Raw genomic sequence first — 21,848 nt, forward strand, 5'->3', positions numbered from 1 at the left:
AAACGTTAAATGACATATTCTAAAATCCTAATGAATGTCGCCAAAATCGTTAATTTACGTTTATTCCGTTTTGTTTTGAGGGTTTTTTTTCTCTCAATGGGCAGCGCAACGTCTTGTGCAGCACTGTCTTGTTACTCAACAAAAAATATTTGCGTCAAAGCCACTGTTGTGCAAAAAAATGTATCTTTTCACAATAAAAGCTTGTTTTTCTCTTAATATTTTTGTATTTTCGCTTATGTCACTCAAATGACCTAATTTAATAAAATAGCGATTACTAAAGAACGGAATAAGGTCGAAACATACTTTTTTTTTTTCTCATGAAAGAATGGAATCCAGTCTTATATATTTATGTTGTCATACCGCACCATATTCTGTTTGCTTTTGAAAGATGAGTGAAAATGCTCCAAATCGGCTGGCAGCGTTAACGTTTGGATAACGTTTGGCAGTCAAAGAGTTAAGTAGATGATTATAATGGATGAAAATCGATTTAATCATTCAAGCAGAATTGTGTTCTCCTCAAAATATTGCAGGTAAATCTTATGCAACCCCACCACCAGCTGGGTTACAATAATTCCTTTGGCAAAGGTCCCCAGACTGACCTTTGAGTTCAGGCGTTCAATATTTCATTTGAACCTTTCGGAAAATAATCTAAAGTGCTTCCTGGAAAAAAATAAACACCAAAACCACTTCCAAGCTGAGTCTCTGATGTCCTATTTCCTAAAAATAATTTTGAAACCAGAACTGAAAGAAAGAATTGGAATTGTCCTATTTGAAAATTTGCCTTAAACATGACAAGAAGCCTTCAAATCATCATCATCACTTTAACCCCTCTTAATCCGCCCGCCCCTGACTTGTTGTGTGTGTGCACGCTATAGTTACTATAACACACTATCAAAGTTGAGGAAAAGCAACCGTAGCTCCGCCAAATGCCAATTAAGGCTCTGACACTCACTTCTCTGCAACGAGGCTCACATATGAAGGCAATGAAGCAGGCAGATGCCTCTCAATTATTGGATTACAAGTGCAAGAACAGAAACTGTGGGGGATGTGACAAATTCGCTGCAATAGTGAATAAGTGTGAGCTTGCGTCATTTAGAATAAACGTGTTAAAGAAATCAGCACTGGTAGACACGGAGAGAGTGGAAAAGATAAAGTTGACAGTTGAAATGAGACGGCGTGCTCTTGGAATGAAAATGCCAAATAGTAATATAAATAGTTCTGTTGCAGTCTGTCAGATGGTTTCTTTTCTTTTTTTTTTTTTTTCTTTTTTTTCTTTTTTCTTAAAGAGCTCAGAATTGTTCATTCGGTAGTCTTACCGATTCAACGTCTTATCATCATTGCTCTTTTTTTTTTTTTTTTTTTTTGTGTGTGCGTGCGTTTGCGTGTGTGCGCGTGCGAGCAAATACGTATAAATTTATACTCATTAATTCACCTAAAACCTTATAAATATCCCATTACCCTTCGCCTTAACCAGGTACTTCAGAATCTCGCCAGAGTCGTGAGGTTTAAATGGTCAGGAGACCAGAGAAAAGGTCAGAAAAAAATAAAGAGAAAAGAAAGATAAATCAAAGTGAAATCCAGCACCGACCAAACACTTCCTGCCTTCCCCATGATTACAAAATCAAAGTCTTACGCCAACCCCGGAAGCCTCTAAATTCCAGCAAATTTAGCGAGATCTCAAGAGACCAGAGGAAAAACTAAAGAGAGGAAGGAGGGAAGGATCGATAAGGCAGAGTGAGATCCATAGAAGCCAGTGCATCCAATCCATCAAAGTGAAAGATGGTTTCTTTTCCAGTTCCTGTGGCGACCGCAAGGAAAAACAACCGGAACCAAAGAGGAGTAAGGAACGATCCGTTTAATGATAAGCTACTGCAGTGACCAGCTCACCTGCTGAGCTTTGCATGGGCTTTGACAGAACATACGTGTTCCTGTTCGAAAGGGTACGTGAAACAGCAGACACGAGTCATTTAGACCTACTTTTTGGTATTCAAAGTTTGGAAGTCGTCACCACTGCAAAGTTGGTAAAGTCAAGATTGAGACCGAGATACATCAAAGGTGGGGGAGGGGCTGAGTGAGAAGTAAAATCAGAGAAACAGACACAAAATGCATCATCAACACACAGTACTGTATTTTATGTCAAGCACATTATTTGACACATGGAAGGAAGGTGATGCAAAACAAACGGCATCACACACTGTCAGAAGCTGTCTCTATTTTATTGCAATCAAAGAAATACAAATTAGTATTTGCTGAGAACAATGTGAAATTCTTAAAACTCAGTGTCGCAGCTGTAACAAGAAAAACAAAACAAAAAAACAGAAAAAGACGGCTTTGGTACGTCATACACAACATTTTTACCTGCACAATTTCAGAAGCAATACAAAGAACTGTCAGAAATTCTGTCTGCTTCGTTTTTATTGACACTGTCAAACGGGTATTCAGCAGTTATACGTGTCTGTATTTCTACCATCACAATCGGCTAAATAAGGAAAAGCTAAATATCAGAAACCACAATTGTTCAATTTCTCTGACCGTGTCAATCAAAGCAGGCATTAGCTTTAAAAATGCAGCGTGAATTTGACAAATATTTTGTACTGGCTCTTATGAGATTGTGCAATATTATGGTTAGTGTATGTTTGCAGTAAGTAGGGATGGGCGAGTACCGATACCAGGTATCGGTATCGGGCCGATACCAGCCTTTTTTTTTCAAGTACTCGAGTACTCGTGACGCAGACGAGTACAAGCGAGCGACGGCAGAGGGGGAAGACGTTAAGTGAGTCCTCCTTGCCTGTAAGTGGCGCTATAGCTTGCAGCAGTTTTTCACCAAAACTTCACTGGTTTGGGAAATACTTCAAAATTGTGAATCTTAAACTAAAAGAGCATTTTTGTGTTTTATTTTGAGCTTTAAGACTATTGAAGAGTGACTGTGCTGTTTGTTTTTTTTTTTTGTCAAAATTAAAGGAAATATATTTGTTTAAAAATAACCTTTTGTGATTTTTTTTAATTTGTCAAAATGTACTACTGGTATCGGCAGTTGGTATCGGTATCGGTGAGTACTGAGGGTCTGAGTATCGGTACCGGTCTGAAAAAAAGTAAGTAATGCAATTTTTTTCACAGACTAGCCTCAGATGGAAAATTGAAAATCAAGGACACTAAATAGTATTATTGTTTTTACATTAAGTCTATTCATTTGTTCTTAGATGTAATCATGTTATGAATTGAATACTGCTCGACTTCTGTGTTTCTCGATTTCGTTAATCATTCACATGGACTCAAATTCATCGATGCGCTGTTTGGTGTTGCCCTGACGAATCTGACGTAGCGTCTTGTATTTGTCCCGGCCGGCCTTTACATTCTCGGCATGGATCAGGTCATTTTCGGTCTTTTTGCTCTCGTCGACGGCTCGAGCGAGCTCGGCGCTCAGGAACTGAAAGAGAACACAAACACGCAGAATGAAATCCTTCATAGCTGAAACTATTCAAAAGCTTCGGCCCGCTCTCCCCACGCCGCCTCGTCCTCCCCTCAATCCCAATCTGAAAACATTCTTTTGTCCGTGGTTATTAAGTCCGTTTCCGTGTTGGAGGTTCTATGCAACATCACGCGGCGTCTTGTTTTGCTTGGGAAAATTGAGCCCAGTTTTATTCCAGGAGTAAAATCCTTTGGAGATCACTGCAAAAATTGAAATCTTAACTAAGATAGAATTTCTTTATAATTTTGCTATGACAAGTTATTTTTTACTTAAAATGAAATTGTCAAATAAGATCATTGTGCTTATATTTAGATACTTTTTACTTAATTTTCATATTTGATCAAGCAGTCTTAGTCTTGGGTGTTAACAGCCAGTTTTAAGTACCGTGAGGCTTAAAACAAGCATTTTCCACATTTTAAGACGACAACTAACCAACATCAAAGGCCCTGAACTGGAGTTTCATAAGATGAATTTTCTTATTTTAAGATTTTGCATATTCTAAAAATAAGATAAATGGAGAATTACAAGTATAAAAACAATAGTGAAAGTTTTGTTATATTTCCTAAGCTCTTTTTTTTTTTTTTTTTTCATCTTTCCAATATTCTGCTGTCCAAATTCAGTGAACTAGTGGTAGAGTGCAGACTTGGAGGTTGTGGGTTCAAAACTGGCCTGGGCCATACCAAAGACAATAAAAATGTGACCTGTTACTTCCCTGCTCGACACTCAGGCAACGTTACCCAAGAGTAAAAACAAAAAACAAAAAAAAACAAAAAAAAAAACATATGCATTTTAAGAAAATAGTTGTATTTATTACAGCTTGGAAAAAGTAATTTTTTTTTGTATAAAAATACTATTTTCAAGACTGCTGTGGTTGATATGAGAACAGTATTATTTTCTTATTTTTCTAAATCACAGGTAAATTTAAGTAATTTTTTTCTTGTTCTGTTGGCAGATAATTTTGCTGATTTGAAGTAATAATTTTCTTATTTAACTATATTTTTTTATTAAATTTTCGACTGTCCTTTTCGCAGTGATAGCATATGCGGCGTGAATAAAACCACTTGAATGGCAAACTGGCTGCAACATCTTGATGGGGTGGGGGGGGGGGGGGGGGGGGGGGGGCACCCCACTATTTGAGAAGCACTGCATCAACACAATATTCACTAAAATACCTTATTTAGAGTGGGGCTGCATAGAACATAATATTATTGTCAAAAACATTTTTGTGTTGACTAACCCTTTCATTATGTTGGGTGCACTTAGTTCCTCAAAAAAAATTTAAAAAAAATCTACTTTTTAGGGGAAGTTAATCTGTCAAGTTCACAACACAAACTCATATGTGTATTAATAGAAAACCCAAGAAATAGAGCAAAAATAATGGACACCACTGCATTAACAGGTGGCTGTTTGAGGACCATCTTTTTGTGAATAATTTCAGTGATGGACACACGTGTAAATGTAAATATCAATAAATATGCTGTCAAACAACAGGAGCTGGCTTAATCCATACCTTCAAGTTTTTCTGCAGTCTCTGGTTCTTCTGCGCCTCTGTTACTCTTTCCTCCTCACTGCGGTCGCGCACCGTGCCGGGAGACATTAACTCGGCACTCGCCTCCGCACTGCTCTCATCTGTCTCGTCGTGATCGTGCATGTGAGGGTGGACAGAATCCTGGATGTGGATTCCCATGATTTTAGACTTCAGCTCCTCTTTGGTTCTCTCTAAATCCGCTTCTACCATCATTGCCTGTCAACAAATATATTTACATATTCAGTAGAGTGGAGGACTTACAGATTTTTACACCCTCGCTAGCCATATAACGTTATGTTAGTTGCAGTATGTACACAATGAGACAATGATTTGTTTTTAACAAGAAGGCCGTATCCACCTTAAGTCAGTGTAAAAGCTCGTTCACTGTTTCTCCCACTAAAACTGCTCACTGAACACATTAGGTACACATTCCCATAATAAAGAGATTCATCACACCCACTTCAATGGGAAGAAATATTATAATTGATATAATCTGTAGTCATCAGGGTCATGGCCTGAATGAGCCTCACTCGAGCTGGAGCTTATCCCATCTCACCAATTGACACACCCCAATTCCAATAAAGTTGGGACGTGTAAAATGAAAATAAAAATAAAAAACAATGCAATGATTTCCAAATCAGATGAAACTAATATTTAAATGAATACACATTAAAGGAAATATATTTAATGTTCAAACTGATAAATGGAAATATTTGGAATTTGACTCCTGCAGCGCATTCGAAAAAAAGAAAAAGAAAAAAGTGTCATGATGCATAAAAAAGAACAACCCCGAAAGGCACAGCTGTTCACACGCAAGGATGAAGCGAAGGTCACCGCTTTGCTGAACAACCGCGTGAGCAAACAAGCTAACAGGGCAATCGTGGATCATCATCTACGGTCCATACGATTAAAAAAAAATAATAATAATCTCTGAGAAATCTCTGCACATAAGCGACAAACAAACAAACATTGAATGCCCATGACCTTTCATCCCTCTGGTGGCACTGCATTAAAAACAGCCATCAATGGCCCTGTTCGTTCCTCACACAAATCTTGTACAGACAGAACGGACGTTTAACGTCTGTAATGTATACACCACGTCTGGAGTGGCGCTGTAGAGCTGCTATAGGGTGTTAACGGAAAGCGTAGAAGAAGAATCAGCGAAGAAGACGAACCATTAAATAGCCGATAGGCCGAGACTTTTGAAGCCACGAGGCCGCCATATTCGTCCTCCCAAGAAACGTTTCTCGGCATACGATTCCATAGTTAACAAATTTTATACCTGTTTTAAATGTACAATCAAATATTTTTATCTTCCCAAGTTTTCATACTCTTGTTAACATAAAAGTGGGGGCAAAAATGTTAATTTAATAGAAAAATGGCCGCATCTATCTAATCTTTAAAATTTGTGAAAATTCTGCACACTTTTGAAATTGTAAAATATAATTTGACCCCAGTCTCCTCAAATACATGCATATTATTATTTATTTATTTATTTTTCTAGATTTTGACGTGGACCTGTTTGCTAAGTTGCATTTGGAATTCCCCCAGTACAGGCTTTCCAAATAAGTAAGTTAAAATTAATCGCGCGTTAAAAAAAATAGTGGCGTTAAAAAGAACTTTAAATTAACTCAAAATTAACGCACTAATTTTTGACACCCCTACTAAAAATGCAAGTTAAAACTCTACCATGAAGTGTGAAGGCTACCTTCTCTGTGAAAAAGTGTGTTGCGGTCTGACGAGCCCACATAAAAAATATTAAAATTAATGAATTCATTCATTCATTCTGCTCCAAATCCACAGTGGCGGATGCCGGTGGTGGGATCCGACATGCTCAGGCCTGGTGAGTGTTTTGCTATGTTGTTCGCACGACAGCACCAGTCCGACAAAGCGTAATCACAAGCTGCAGCCTTCAGGCTGTAACGTTTTTTGGTGTGTCTAACACTATTTCGGCCAAGCCACTTGATGTGTGCGCTGTTAGTCCGTTGGCGCGTGTGCGGCCGATGCTCTTGTCATCAGTGTTGCCAACTCCCCAGTCATGAAAGTCGCTTTTGTCTGTCCTAAAAGTCACTGAGCCCAATTCTGCGGAACGGTGCGTCTGTGGTGCGGAACAACTGCAGCGATGCGGAAGATTTCCGCAAGCGTTCTATTCCTTCCGGACGCCGCGTGCGGAATTTCGTGAAGTTGAAGAAATGACACGAGCCGGACAGGAAATCGGGCATCTCGCATCAAGGTAAATCCGGTATATTTCAAAATAAAACCGTTTGCAAACTCGTTTTTTTTTGGGAAGCTAGCTAGCTACATAGCATGACAAGAGTCGGACATTTAAGACAAAAAATAAGCTCAGAATAAATGAAACATGACAAAATAACACAATTTAAACACAAAACATATTTAACCACGGTAGAACAACCATGGTAGAAGTCCCAGAAATAACATCCAAATACGTGGACACCCCAGGGATGTGTCCGAAGTCCCCTCCTATTCTCACTCTTGACTGCTCTCCCATTCACTCCATCGACACCATTTTTGCTGACGACGCGATGAATCAGCCTACAGAGAGGAGCTCTTGCATCTCAGGTGAATGTTATGAAATCAACAACCTGGACCGGAATACAGCCAAGACGAAGGAGATGATCGTGGACTTCAGGAAATCCAAGACAACTGAGATTCCCACGCTCAGTGGTGATGGAGAAGGTTGGAGTTCCTCAGTGTCCATATCTCGACAGACCTCAGCTGGTCCACCAACAGCTCCCATCAGGTTGGGGAAAGCATATTCAAGACTGTACTTTCTCAGACAAACAACGCCAAAACCATCTCCCCCAACACCTGCTGATAAACTTCTGTATTTGCACCCATGGAAGCCTCCTGACCTACTAGTGCAGTTGGTTCAACAGCTGTACTGTGAAGGACAGGAAGCACCTGCAGCGGGTATTGTCATGAGCGTATGTTTCTGTTGGGTTTTTCAGTTTCTGATCACTTTTTTTTTTTTTTTGTCTGCTCGCAATACCCGATTGTAAATAACCACACATTACCATATGGGCAGGCTCCCAAGTGGGAATAACTGCATGTACATCATGTTTTATAATAATTGTTTGCTTATATATGATTTTTTTTTTTTTTTTTTTTTTTGCCTCAACGTTAAATTGTAAGGCGCTGAACAGATTTTCATTGCTCTTCTGACTGTGTTAATCTAAACTAAACTATTCTAGTGTGGCAGTGATGTGCAAAAATGTAAATTTTCCTGTACTTTCCTTACAGAAAAGTTTGGTTTGGTGAAATCCTACATGTTTGTAGCTTTAATTTTTATTGTGTATATACATATATTTTTTAACGTATTTAATGTACATTTAAGCGTCAAACATTACACATTTACAGGGCAGGTGATTTTTTTTTGTTTGTTTGTTTGTTTTTTAATGTACATAAAACACATTTCTAATTTTAGTTTGCATGGTTTGGGAGTCAATTTAGGTTTTGGGAAGTATTATACACATGTATAAATTAAAAAAAAAAAGTAAAATATATATATATATATATATATATATATATATATCCATCCATCCATTTTCTTGACCGCTTATTCCTCACAAGGGTCGCAGGGGCTGCTGGCGCCTATCTCAGCTGGCTCTGGGCAGTAGGCGGGGGACACCCTGGACTGGTTGCCAACCAATCGCAGGGCACACAGAGACGAACAACCATCCACACGTAGGGACAATTCGGAGCGCCCAATTAACCTGCCATGCATGTCTTTGGAATGTGGGAGGAGACCGGAGTACCCGGAGAAGACCCACGCGGGCACGGGGAGAACATGCAAACTCCACCCAGGAAGGTCCGAGCCTGGACTCGAACCGGAGACCTCAGAACTGGGAAGCGGACGTGCTAACCACTCGACTACCGTGCCGCCATATATATATATATATATATATATATATATATATATATATATATTCAAAACCTTTATAGATTAAATTGGTATTACCTATCAAACCTGTGAGGCAATGGGAAAAAAGCCGAAAAAACAAAAAAAACAAAAAAACAAGACAGCAAGAACATACCAACGGCATAGCTGAAATGAATGTGAATGCACAATTCAAAATGTGGAATGTTTTGGTGTTAAATTTTGGCGACAGATGTACAGATTGTAGTAGCAGTAAATGACTATGTTGATATTTTAAGATGACACATTTAACTCATTCACTAGCCGCCATTTTCACATTTCGCAATCCCGTTCGCTCCTGTTTTACTGTTTTACTGAATTTTGACAGATTTTGCAAGGCCCACAGAATATTGTGTTCAATTGCTATAAAAGCATGGAACCTGTCAAAAGAAAGATTAAAGTCTCTTCTTTCATCAGGAAAAAAAAAGTATGTTTCTATCTGTTTCCGTTTTGCAGCAATTAGCATTAGAAGAGAGCTAAGTTTCATCAGTTTGCACAAATCCATTTAAAATCGTAAGTAATTGAGCTTTTTTTCTAGATGGCCCTGGTTGATCTCCTTTGCTCTGCTGCCACCTGCTGGCCGTTTGTGTAATAACTTCCATTTCTGCAACCGTTCTTTGCAGTTGAGAGGCTGCATCAAAGCTTTCTGTATGCTCTAGCATAAAAAAAACAAAAACACGTATAAATACGTCTTTGGGACACTTAAAACATTAAAAACAAAACGTATGTGCACGTTATTGGGAGCAAATGAGTTTGTGAACCTCCAAATGCAGGATTCCGTGGTGGATCCAAAAACATAGATTTGTGGTTGATTAAAATCCATAAAGGTGTCAATCTTGTGATATTCTTACCACCGCTGGATTCCTTGCTTCTATCTATCTATCTTAGCATATCGGCTACACTTTTCACTGAGTAGTGTCAGACATCCCTCTTAGCGCATTTTCGATTCATCCTTTATCTGGCTTTATCTTGCTTCTTCCATTAATTCTCACCCTCTTCTGCCATCGCATTGCCTCCTCGTCCTTTTTCTTCTTGGCGTCTTCCAGCTGGGAGATTTTCGATGTAAGCTCCGCCAGCTCAGTGGCCTACCCACATGTGCACACAAAAGGGGGAAAGAGTTAAGAGTGCTCCTAATCTAAGGTCACACTGTGCTCTTTGTCTGTCGCGACTCGTGACAATGGGTTTTAGGGGTGTTAAAAAAAAATCGATTCGGCAATATATCGCGATACTACAGCAGGCAATTCTGGAATCGATTCAATAGGCAGCCGAATCGATTTTTTAACATCCATTTTTGATGAAAAATATTCAACAAAACGTCTAAATTTCACACCTTAAGCATGGAAAAATGTTATATTAATTTAACATTAAGCCTTAATATTTTATTTTAATGCTGTTCAAACTTGAAAAATGTTACAACCTGTTTGTTAAATACAGTAGCTTACAGTTATAAGACTGAAGTTTCAGATCAATAAATAATAAATTTTCATACAAATCTTACAGTGTACAAATTTGAGTCAAAAAAATCGCAACAATCGACTTGTAAATTCATATCGGGATTAATCGGTATCGAATCGAATCGTGACCTATGAATCGTGATACGGATCGAATCGTCAGGTACTGGGCAATTCGCACCCCTAATGGGTTTTGTATGGGTGCGTACGTGCGCGTGCGTGGATGCGGTCTCTTGGGGTTGTATCGGGCAAAAAACGTGGATTAATTTCATTTCGGTTAACCAGATGTAATTCACACAATAGTGTTGTAGCTCTATTTTTATTTTTATTTTTAGCTCTATTTTAAAGTCTATTTTTTTTAGCCACAATAGTGAAGCGGCACAAGGTGGAGACTAGTTGGACACACGTTAAGGTGTTCGAAAGGCAAGGAGATGCTCTCAAAGAAATGAGTTTTCAAGAGACTGCGAAGTAGAAGGGATGCCTTTTCTCTGACAGAGATTTTTTTTTTTTTCCCACCTTCAAGAGTAACCAATGAAAACCAATGGACATACGTGTGTAGGAATGACATACTGTACATGAACTAGCATCTAGGTTCGTGTAAATCAGGGGTGTCCAAATTTTTTTTCTCTGAGGGCCACATACAGAAAAATAGAAAGCTGCAAGGGCCACTTTGATTGATTTTTTTTTTTTTTTTTTTTAGTTATTTATTAACACATTCATTGCCAGAGCAGCAAAAAAAAAATGCATCATTTGACGTCTTTTTCCGTCAATGGCAGTGAATGAGTTAAACATGGTAAACAAAAATCAATGAAGCAATTATAAATTGTTGATATAATGTACAGTTACTTATTGAAAACTGCTAACAGTCACAAGTGTGTGCCACTACAATAGATCCGCCTCTCCACTGAGCAGCAGCTGAATCCCAACTTGACATTCTGAACCACAAACAAGAACAATCGCTAGTAAACTGACCACCCTTAACAACCATTAATGTGATGCCTTCACAATATTTTCATTAATAATTAACCATTAATTTAATGTGATGTTTTCACTAATTGGACCTTGACACTAAGCAACAAGTGGATGAAACTATTTTTATTTCTGAAACTGAATTATTCGCTGCAAATTTGTGTCCTTGCGTTGCTAGAAATTTTTAATCCACCCTCTTTCTTTCTTTTTTTTTTTTTTTTTTTTTTTTAAACAGCATTGAAAAATAATTTTTCGTATTTTGCCGCGGGCCGCCAAAAAATGTATGGCGGGCCGCATATGGGCGCCGGGCCGTAGTTTGGACACCCCTGGTGTAAATGGTTAATTGTGGCTATGTACCAGCTCTTCCTGACTCTTCATCTCTGACTGGGGATGTTGTAGCAGAGCTTCTTTAGCCTTCATGGCGGCTCTGTGGTCGTTGTCCAGACTCTCAGCTTCCTTCTGTGCAAGCGTCCTCTCGTTCTCTAACTCGAGCGCCCTGCGAGTCTGCTCCTCCAGCTCTGAAAATACAACATAACACAGAACACAGCATGTACACCGCCACTATTACTATGCACGTTGCTAGGGATGTAACGATATCCAAACATCACGATACGATATTATCACGATATGAAGGTCACGATAGGATAATTATCACGATATTGTGGGGGCGTTGGCGATATTTACAAAAGATCACAATATTGTAAAAAAAAAAAAAAAAAAAAGTACAATATTGTGCTTTTGTACATAACAGCAATCTCTAATAACAACATTGAAGCACTTATTTGCTAATGCAAGCACACATTGATCGCTTCACGAGCAAATTCGGTTCCCCTTCATCTGACAATTAGCATAGATTTTAAACAGAGAAGGCCAAAACATCCCTCATGAAAATTAAATTGCACTAATAAAATAGCCACTAGAGGGTGCTAGATCTGCACAAATGGAAATCAACCTGACTTTTGTAATAGATGTGTTCCTTTTAAATATTGTGAACATGACGACGACGATATTTTGACAGTTTTAATATATTTCAACATGGCAGACCTCTTTTTTTAAATTTTTTTATAATGTACGCAAACACAAATGATTCAAAAAGTATTCAAAAAGTTCCGACCATCTTGAGCTCTCTTTGTCTGCTCTTCAATCTGCCGCAATCTCTCCATCAGTTCCATGGTCTCGCGAGCAATCTTCTCCGTTTCCTTCTCGGCGTTTTCACGCTTTTTTTTCTCACTCTCAAGCAGAGCCCTGACGGTAGAATTGTGCATAAATACACGTCTGAAACAACTCCATCCCCTGACACTTCTTCCTTAAGTACAGAGAGCAAACTGTAAAACTGTAAAGATGAAAAGAGAAGCCCTCATCGTTGCCTTTTTTTTTTTTTTTTTTTTTTTTACCTCTCCATCTGCCTCTTGTTCTTCTCCTCCCTCGCTTGGGCCTTCATCTGCTGCACCTCAATGGTGTCCGGTTTGCGCCTGCGCATGTACAAGTCGTGGTTTCCCATACACAGCGCCAATATGCGTTTGTTGATGCGAAGACGAGGCACATAGAAAACAAAGTCCTTTAAAACACAAAAAAAAGTATCAATTATTTATGGTTTGCTTTTATGATGCGTCACTGAGTGTCAAATTGATTGTGCTTTTTTAACATTGTTGATTTCCTGGACATGTGCCCGGAAAATACCCTAACTCATTCACTCGCCGCCATTTTCACATTTCGCAATCCTGTTCGCTCCCGACTGTTTTACTGGATTTTGACTGATTTTGCAAGGCCCACAGAATATTGTGTTCAATTGCTATAAAAGAATGGAACCTGTCAAAAGAAAGATTAAAGTCTCTTCTTTCTGCAGGAAAAAAAAGCATGTTTCTATCTGTTTCCGTTGTGCAGAAATTAGCATTAGAAGAGAGCTAAGTTTCATCAGTTTTCACAAATCTATTTAAAATTCTAAGTAATTCAGCTTTTTTTCTAGATGGCCCTGGTTGATCTCCTTTGCTCTGCTGCCACCTGCTGGCCGTTTGTGTAATAACTACCATTTCTGCAACCGTTCTTTGCAGTTGAGAGGCTGCATCAAAGCCTTCTGTACGCTCTAGCATAAAAAAACACAAAAAAAACAACAACGTATAAATACGTCTTTGGGACACTTAGAACATTAAAAAACGTATTTATACGTTATTGGGAGTAAATGAGCTAATTACAGTACAAAGGGAGATTTAAACACGTGGAAATTATGATTTTAATAATGCACTTTTCCAGGAATTCCGTACCGGAGATTTCTTGTCAATAGGCTTGATGACAAACTTCTTGTCATTGAAGGAAACGTTTCTGATCTCGCTCCAAGGGAAGCCAATCTTTGGGGTCAGCCTGCAGAATATTAGAAAAACAAATTGTTAAAGCCCAGACACTAATAAGTTAAGTAAAACAATACACAATCAGTCTATATGAATATGATCGTTTCATTATATACGTAGACAACAACTATGCTGAGGTAGCAGTCAAAACATTTGCTATTTTATAGCAATCCTGTATCATAAATAATACTGTAATAATAATAAATAATGGGATAATAATAATAATAATAATAATAATAATAATAATAATAATAATAATAATAATAATAATAATAATAATAATAATGGGATTTTATGAGGTTTTAGGTGAATTAATGAGTTTAAATTTACACTTCTTTGCACACACGCACACAAGCGCACACCCACAAAAACACACATACACGTAAAAAAAATAAAATAAATAAAAATAAATAAAAAAATAAATAAAAGAGCAATGATGATAAGACGTTGAAGACTACCGAATGAACAAAAAAAATAAAAATTTAAAATAAAAATTAAATAAATAAATAAAAAATAAATAAATAATACTGTCATTTCATGCAGTGTTTCTTATCGTATCGTGACAGACAGAACAATGACATTTTTCTTCCATTAATAGCCATCAGGCCTGTTGTCATGCACGTAACAGAGCAAAATTGTGACTTCCGATGAGCATGTCTGCTTTGCGTTCAACTAAACTGACCCAAATTTCACACTGAATAAGTCCATTTGTGAGTAAATTGTGATCGGCCTGGAGCGCCAAAGCACAACGGCACAATTCGGCCTTTTTGGTAAATTGTATTTACTCGGTATTGTGGTTTTAACCCAAGGAGTTTCACATGGTTTTCTCACGTTTCCGCAAACATCACAAACTGTGTTTTGGCTGTTTGGGGCCGAAATAGCTCAACACATGACTTTGTTCGCGCTCTGCCGTAATGGATGAAGCGTTAGACTCAAATTAAGTGACTGGCTGAGCAGCGTCGTGTGTCAGTGCGGTGAAAAAAAAAAAAAAAGTAATTCGCACCAACTATGTTTCGATTAGACAAGACCTCAATGATTTTGCTATTTCCTGCGTTGTGACTGTTTATGATAAACGTTCCCCTGAATGACTGAAGTGTCTAAACTGGAATCCAACACAAAAATAAAACTAGTGATGGGCGAGTACCAATACCAGGTATCGATATCGGGCCGATACCCGGACTTATTTCAAGGAATCGGCTGACACTAGTATTGTGAACGTTTTACAATCAGGAACTAGAAATTAGAAGGATAGAAAATTGTCATTAATTCCAGGCAATTTTTAGTATGGTGTATTGGAGATATATAGATTTTTCTTTAATTATCTGTCTTTTCTTTTTTTTTTTTGGGGGGGGGGGGGGGTATTTATGTAGCAAAAGAACTACACTAAAAATTGTTTAATTAAGTGAATTAAACTTAAATTTTAAATTTTGGATTGTGTGTTGCCACTTGAAGCAATTTACCGTATTTTCCGCACTATAAGCGCACCTAAAAACCTAAAAAAAAAATCAAAAGCTGACCATGCGCCTTATAATCCGGTGCGCCTTATATATGGATCAATATTGAGCCGCAACAGGTCTCGCTGTCAAGACGCTATTCGTTGACCCTGCACGATCGGTGACGCGCATGCGCAGAAGATCCCGCCATCTAGGATGGCTGGCTAATACTAATACTTTACCTCAGAGAAAATAATATGTTTATTCATTTTGGGAGTGAATGGAGTTGTCAGAAAGATGGTTTGTAATCTATTAATAAAGTTTGACTGACCTATCTGACTGTTTTGTTGACATTCCCTTTAGCGCAGCACCATCTAATGGATGCATAACGTAACCGTATCAGTACATGGTATTGATACCTGTGACTTCTCAAGAGTTGAGTACTTGTACTAATATCGGTATGGGAAAAAAAAAAAAGTAATATTGAATATCCCTAAATGAAAACGGTTCTGAAATGAACAATCGTCGCAGCTGCGAGTGGAAGACCTACTTGTCCATTTTGTCGTATATGTTGAGGCCGAGGGCGTCCACTCCCAGCCACAGCTCAGTTCCTTTCTTGTTCTTGATGCTGAAGTAGTTGACCCCGTACATTTCAAGATCCTGGGATATCTTCAAGTACTCCACCATGGCGTCCTCCCTGCGGCAAGGAGTCATGTCATATGTGATGATGAACGGCCTGTTGCTTTGACTCCGGGTTACCTTAACATTCCCTTGTGCTCTTGGTGCCACACTTGAATTCTTTCCTCCCACTGATTCTTATTCAGTTTGTGCTGCTCTAAAACCCTGGGTTTATCGTTGAAGATGACACACGGTTGGAATTCAGAGTATAAAGTTCACGTTTGTACCCGGATGACGGGCCGACTACCTTTGGGGAAGCAGCTTCTCTCTTGTTAGGTAGCCCGGGACGTGATCATCTTTCCTGTAGTCTCCGTGTTTGACTTGAACCGCGTATGAGGCCAAAAGAACCGCAGTCTCAGGTGGACAGTAAATGTCGTCATTGAGGATGCTCTCTTTTACCTAAAGTTAAAAAAAAAAAGAATTGCAGTTGTACATTGTGGCATGACTAGGGATGTCACGATAAGGGCAATATCGTGATATTGTGATATTAAAACTGCCACAATATCGTCGTCGTCATGTTCACAATATTTAAAAGGAACACATCTGTTGTGCAGTTCTAGCACCCTCTAGTGGCTAGCTTATTAGTGCAATTCAATTTTCATTAGGGATGTTTTGGCCTTCTATGTTTCAAATTTATGCTAATTGTCAGTTGAAGGTGAATCTAATTAGCTTGTGAAGCGATAAATGTGTGCTTGCATTAGCAAGTAAGTGCCTCCATATTGTTATTAGAGATTGTAGGTGGTTTATATACATTGCTGTTATGTACAAAATCACAATATTGTGCTTTTTTTTTTTTTTTTTTTTTTTTTTAGTACAAGCTCTTTTTTTTTTACAATATTGGGATGTTTTTTTTAAATATCGCTAACGCCCCCACAATATTGTGATAATTATCGTATCGTGATGTTTGGGTATCGTTACATCTCTAGTCATGATTGGGTCATGCCAGGGTTATGTTTGGGTCATGACCGTGAGGTCAAGCGTCTGTTTTGAACTGATGTAACGATCATCTGGTTTCGACTGGAAAAAGGTTATGTGATGTCAGGAGCTATTTGATGTCAAGAATCTTTAATCTCTTTAACTTGGTCAACAGCCAATCAGATAATTCCATGTCAGTCCACAACCAATCAGATCAATTCACTGTCTATTTAAGCCAAACCGAGAAGTGTGTGTTTGTCAGATTATTACCTCGGTTCCTCTTTGCATCTCCACAGTTCAAGGGGGATTGGCGTCTCGTGATTCTCGACGCATTCTCATTGTTTCTCGTCTAAGTCAAGTTTGTTCTACGCCTCTCGATGTTATGCGAATAAAGAGTTAAAATCTTATTTGTGTCTGCGCTTTTGGGATCCAACCTCAGAACATAACACATTGTGAGTATATTTACTTTAACAGATAGAAAAAAAAACAACAACAACACGTCACAACTGAGGTGTATTTGATGCACGTCATGGATCCATTTTTAGGCACATGAACTCCCTTGTGAAAAACCAGAGAGAATAACCTTATGCCTGAGTTGTTGGGAAAACCCCCAGAGGTTTTGGTGGCATCTGTTTTAGTATTTGAGGTTCCTGGTTCATCTGTGTATCAACGAGGTACCACTATGAAGCTAAAACCTGTTTATAAGTTTATAACTTCTCCCTACTTCTTTTCGAACATGTGTAAATGTGTAGCTAATGACTGGGTGAAACAAAAACTTTTTTATTTTCTTTTTTTTAAAATTATTATTATTTTTATTTATTTATTTATTTATTTATTTGAGTAAAATAACATTGAATTATTTAAACCACATGACATGTGGAATACGCTCTAAGGTATGAAAATTAAAAAATTAAAACATTTGAAAATTTAAAAATGTAAAAATTTAATTAAAAAATTAATTAAAAAATCAATTTAAAAATTGTTACAACTTTTTTTGTATTATGAAATAGCAAAGTTAAAAACCCGATTCATTTTGTTTGCTAATATCAGCGCCCGTCGTTTGTGTATTCATGAACCTGCAGAAAGAAGAGACGCTGTGTTGCCTCCTGGATGAGTTCTTCGACAACATCCTCAGGGTAAAACTTTCCCCTGAACTTTATCAACAGAGGGTTGTCCCTCTTCACATCCTGAGCGGTCACCTGGGATTGGGCACAGCAAGCAGCTAATTAACCTCGACGGATCAACGAAGTCACGTTCAATCGTGAGCATCTGTCAAGGGGGGGGGGGGGGGGGGGTGGGGGGGGCAACCCGGGCGGGTCATGTGAGAGATGTGCCGGCAGGTAAACTTTCTTCTCACCCTTTTGTTGAGCTTCAGCCAGGTGGAGAAGCTTTTGCTGTCCTGGTACTGGAGACCAAAGAACCAGGTTTCCCTCAGCCCAATTGTTTTCACTATCTGAACAGAACGACACGGCAAAACGTTAGTGTTCAAAAAGGGCCTAATTAGCAGGTGTTACATAACGTACCTGATCGAAAAGTTGTTTGCCGGTGGTGCTGGGCAGGATGGCAAATTCCAGCTCAGCGTCCATGCTCGTAACCCGAACATTTATCTGCCGGAAAACAGGAAACACAGGAGGAAAATATCGCTGTTGCGCAATCATCTGTATTTCTGTACTGCGTCACTACTTTGAGGAACATGACAAAGCAACAACTGAGTGGGAATGAACACTAATTATTTGCCATTATCTTTGGAGGCTCTTTGAAATTAAAGTCAATTTGTTGGTTGTTGGACAGGAAAAGGACCAAAAAAAAAAAAGAAGAGTGTTCCTTACATTCTTCTGTTCAACCAGGAGCATCCACTCACAAGAGGTTGGTGGAGGCTACAATCAAAAAATGAAGCCCAAAGTAGATTTTTAGATGGGGTTCATTCTATGATAAATATTCTATAGTGAATGTGGATCAAAACTTGTGGTGGGACAAAATATCAATATTAGAATGTCTTATCACCATATCTATCTATCACTTTACAAACATTGTATTTGATTTAATTTTGTTCCATCGGTTTCCTCGTTTCTAGGTAGATAGAAGTGGCAATTCAGAACTTAGCAAAAATAAATAAATCTATATAATGTAGGGGATTAAAATATTTTACTGTAATTCATCACATGACTTGAATAGTCATGATTAATTGCAAATTTTATATCTGTTCTAAATGTACAATAAAATATACAATAATATGTTTTTTTCCCCCCAAGTTTTCATATTCTTGTTAACATAAAAGTGGGGAAAAAAAGTTAAACTAATAGAGTTATGGCTGCATCTTTTAGTCATTGATACAGTAATTTCATAATAATTCATAAAATTGAGTTAAATTAAAAAAAGATGTACTATACAAAAAAAAAAAAAAAGACTGATTTTGATTTGTGTTGAGGTCATTTTTCTGCCACGAGATGACATAATTGCATTTGTAACACAATGACAACTCAGTGCATTTTTGTTTTCATATTAAGAGGTATCTAATCTTAAACATAAAATGACTTGTGAAATTCTGCACTTTTTTAAAATTGTAAAATACAACTTGATCCAAGTCTCCACAAATATATGCATTATTATTACATTTATTACAGTTAAATTTTGACGTGGACGTGTCTGCTGTGTTGCGACTAGAATTCCGCCAGTACAGGCTTTACAAGTAGGGAGCGGTCATTAATCGCACATAAAATAAATAAAAATAAAAATAACTTTAAATGAACTCAAAATGAACGCACTAATTTTGTCACCCCTAGTTATTACTGTTACAATATCATGATAATATCATCTGTGATTCCCACCCCTGGTCAAAACAATGCGGACCATTCAACTTTGCATTTATAGCCTACAACTTTTAATAAAACAACATACAACGGAATAAAAGAAAAATTGTTTGCTAACAGTTCTGGCAACAATAACATCCAGCAAAATCTACAGCTACCATGCAATTCTTGGCTCACATCCGCATTTTCTATAATGCATTCGACCTTGCTCCATTTTAGATTACGGTGCTTTATTTTAAACCCCACAAAGGCAAGGAGGCTAATTGTATATAAAACTAAACACTTCCTCAAACATATAGGCCTACAAACAATAACAAGTTGCTACTCACAGTTGACATTTCTCTTTTTTTTTTTTTTCCAATCTGGAGTCAGTAGTAAAACAATTCTTCTTAGGCACGCTTGTCGCCTTTTCTCTGTGGAGTCATATGAAACTGCTTGCAATACCAACAAGGATTAGACGCAGTGAGAAAAGACCATTGTATTGTTCCCAAGTACCTCTCTCCCTCATTTAATCCAAAGGCTGCCTGCCTGGGACCCGAGCATTGCTTAAAGGCAGACTTCCTCTCAGAACACTTTCTCATCACATTTTGATCATGTGACACTTACCTTGCACTTAATCTTCGTCTTCCACAATTGGTTTGATTTGAAATCCCAGGGATTTATTTTTTTTCAATACATCGAAAGATAGTTGTCATAACAGCAATAAAAGCGACACATCTGTTAAAAAGTCATGTTGATTTCCATTTGTGCAGTTATAGCACCCTCTGGTGGCTAGTTATTTAGTGCATTTTAATTTTCATTCGGTATGTTTTGGCCCTCCTATGTTTAAAATACACTAATTGCCAGAAGAAGGGGATTGTAAAATGCTTTGAAGTGAGTCAATGTGGGCTTGGATTCGCGATTAAGTACCTCAATATTAAGTTATTAGAGATTGAAGGTAGTTTATGTATTTCTATTATGTACAAAAGCACAATATTGTTGCTTTTTTTTTTTTTAGTAGGAGCTCTTTTTTTTTTTTTTTTTTACAATATTGTGACCTTTATTAAATATCACCAACCTCCCCACAATATTGTGATAATTATCATATCGTGAGCTTCATATCGTGATAATATCATATCGTGATATTTGGATATCGTTACATCCCTAGTCGTAAGTAGGGATGTAACGATAAGGGCAATATCGTGATATTAAAACTGCCACAATATCGTCGTCGTCGTCATGTTTACAATATTTAAAAGGAACACATTTGTTCAAAAAGTCCGGTTGATTTCCATTTGTGCAGTTCTAGCACCCCCTAGTGGCTAGTTTACAAGTGCTATTTAATTTTCATTAGGGATGTTTTGGCCTTCTATGTTTAAAATCTATGCTAATTGTCAGATGAAGGGGAACCGAATTAGCTTGTGAAGCGATCAATGTGTGCTTGCATTAGCAAGTAAGTGCCTCAATATTGTTTTTAGAGATTGTAGGATGGTTTATATGCATTTCTGTTATGTACAAAAGCACAATATTGTTGTTGTTGTTTTTTTAGTAGGAGCTTTTTTTTTTTTTTTTTTACAATATTGTGACCTTTTTTAAATATCGCCAACCTCCCCACAATATTGTGATAATTATCGTATCGTGATAATATCGTAACGTGATATTTGGATATCATGACATCCCTAGTCGTGAGTGGGCCAGATCCAAACTCTCCATTGCTTTCATGACATGTGAAGTCGGGTCTGTTGTGGTTGAGACCAGATGAGGTGGCTTTCTCGGCTACTGGACTACACAAAAGGTTTTCCATATAGACACCGAGCATGTTGCGGATGCAGGAGGGTGGGAAAGATGTCATGAAGAATCAGGACCACCAGGCCTGTAATGTGGATGCAATCTTTTAAATGTATTTGAGGTTATTTTGGCCAATCTATATTAAAAAAAAAAATGTATCAGTTTTTCCAGCATTTAACAATCACAAAGATGAAGGGAACTTGGTTTGTTTGGTACATGATGGCCCCCACTACCACGATCCACCTCCATGTGTAAATGATGATAAGGATCTAGTGCTTGCAGCAAAATCCAACCGAGACTCGATGATCTGAAAGGGCTTCTTCGACAGCGTGAAAACAACGATATCTGTGTGAACAAGTAACCGCTGCCACATAAATCACCAAAGATACACATTTACCCAATTTTATTGCGGCCGTAAAAACTTCAATCACGTCCTTGCGAAAAGGCAAAAAAAAAAAAAATGTTATCGAATGACTGGATTGTATGAATTCTCTGTGGCACGATTTTCTGCCTCGAGTGTTTCCTCCTTAATAGCGTTACTGAGTT

At 37.9% G+C, this 21,848-nt stretch overlaps 1 protein-coding gene across 3 annotated transcripts; it reads right to left on the reverse strand.

Moving 5' to 3' along the window:
- Nucleotides 1-2,192: 2,192 nt before the first annotated feature.
- Nucleotides 2,193-20,030, reverse strand: LOC144025565 (moesin a-like). 3 transcript variants are annotated; one of them, XM_077531754.1, is made up of 15 exons: nt 19,865-20,030; nt 18,555-18,602; nt 18,249-18,332; nt 18,083-18,178; nt 17,802-17,924; nt 16,058-16,209; nt 15,892-15,975; nt 15,683-15,829; nt 13,616-13,712; nt 12,749-12,912; nt 12,469-12,599; nt 11,712-11,872; nt 9,927-10,019; nt 4,980-5,213; nt 2,193-3,427 (listed from the first exon to the last, which is right to left on the reverse strand). In XM_077531754.1, the coding sequence occupies exons 1-15, from the start codon at nt 19,871-19,873 to the stop codon at nt 3,263-3,265; spliced, it is 1,788 nt and encodes a 595-aa protein (XP_077387880.1). In that variant the 5' UTR covers nt 19,874-20,030; the 3' UTR covers nt 2,193-3,262. The 3 variants fall into 3 exon arrangements, with proteins under 3 accessions (XP_077387880.1, XP_077387881.1, XP_077387883.1); XM_077531755.1 differs by lacking the exon at nt 18,555-18,602; XM_077531757.1 differs by lacking the exon at nt 15,892-15,975.
- Between the last annotated feature and the right edge of the window lie 1,818 nt (nt 20,031-21,848).

This window comes from Festucalex cinctus, chromosome 9 (genome assembly GCF_051991245.1).
Source record: "Festucalex cinctus isolate MCC-2025b chromosome 9, RoL_Fcin_1.0, whole genome shotgun sequence".
NCBI classification, from domain to species: Eukaryota; Metazoa; Chordata; class Actinopteri; order Syngnathiformes; family Syngnathidae; genus Festucalex; species Festucalex cinctus.

Coding starts and splice junctions, on each gene's coding strand:
- LOC144025565 (XM_077531754.1), bottom strand. Junction 18,333..18,554: donor TCCTGGTTGAACAGAAGAAT/GTAAGGAACACT, acceptor GTTTTCCGGCAG/ATAAATGTTCGGGTTACGAG. Junction 5,214..9,926: donor CAATGCGATGGCAGAAGAGG/GTGAGAATTAAT, acceptor ATTTGTTGACAG/GCAATGATGGTAGAAGCGGA.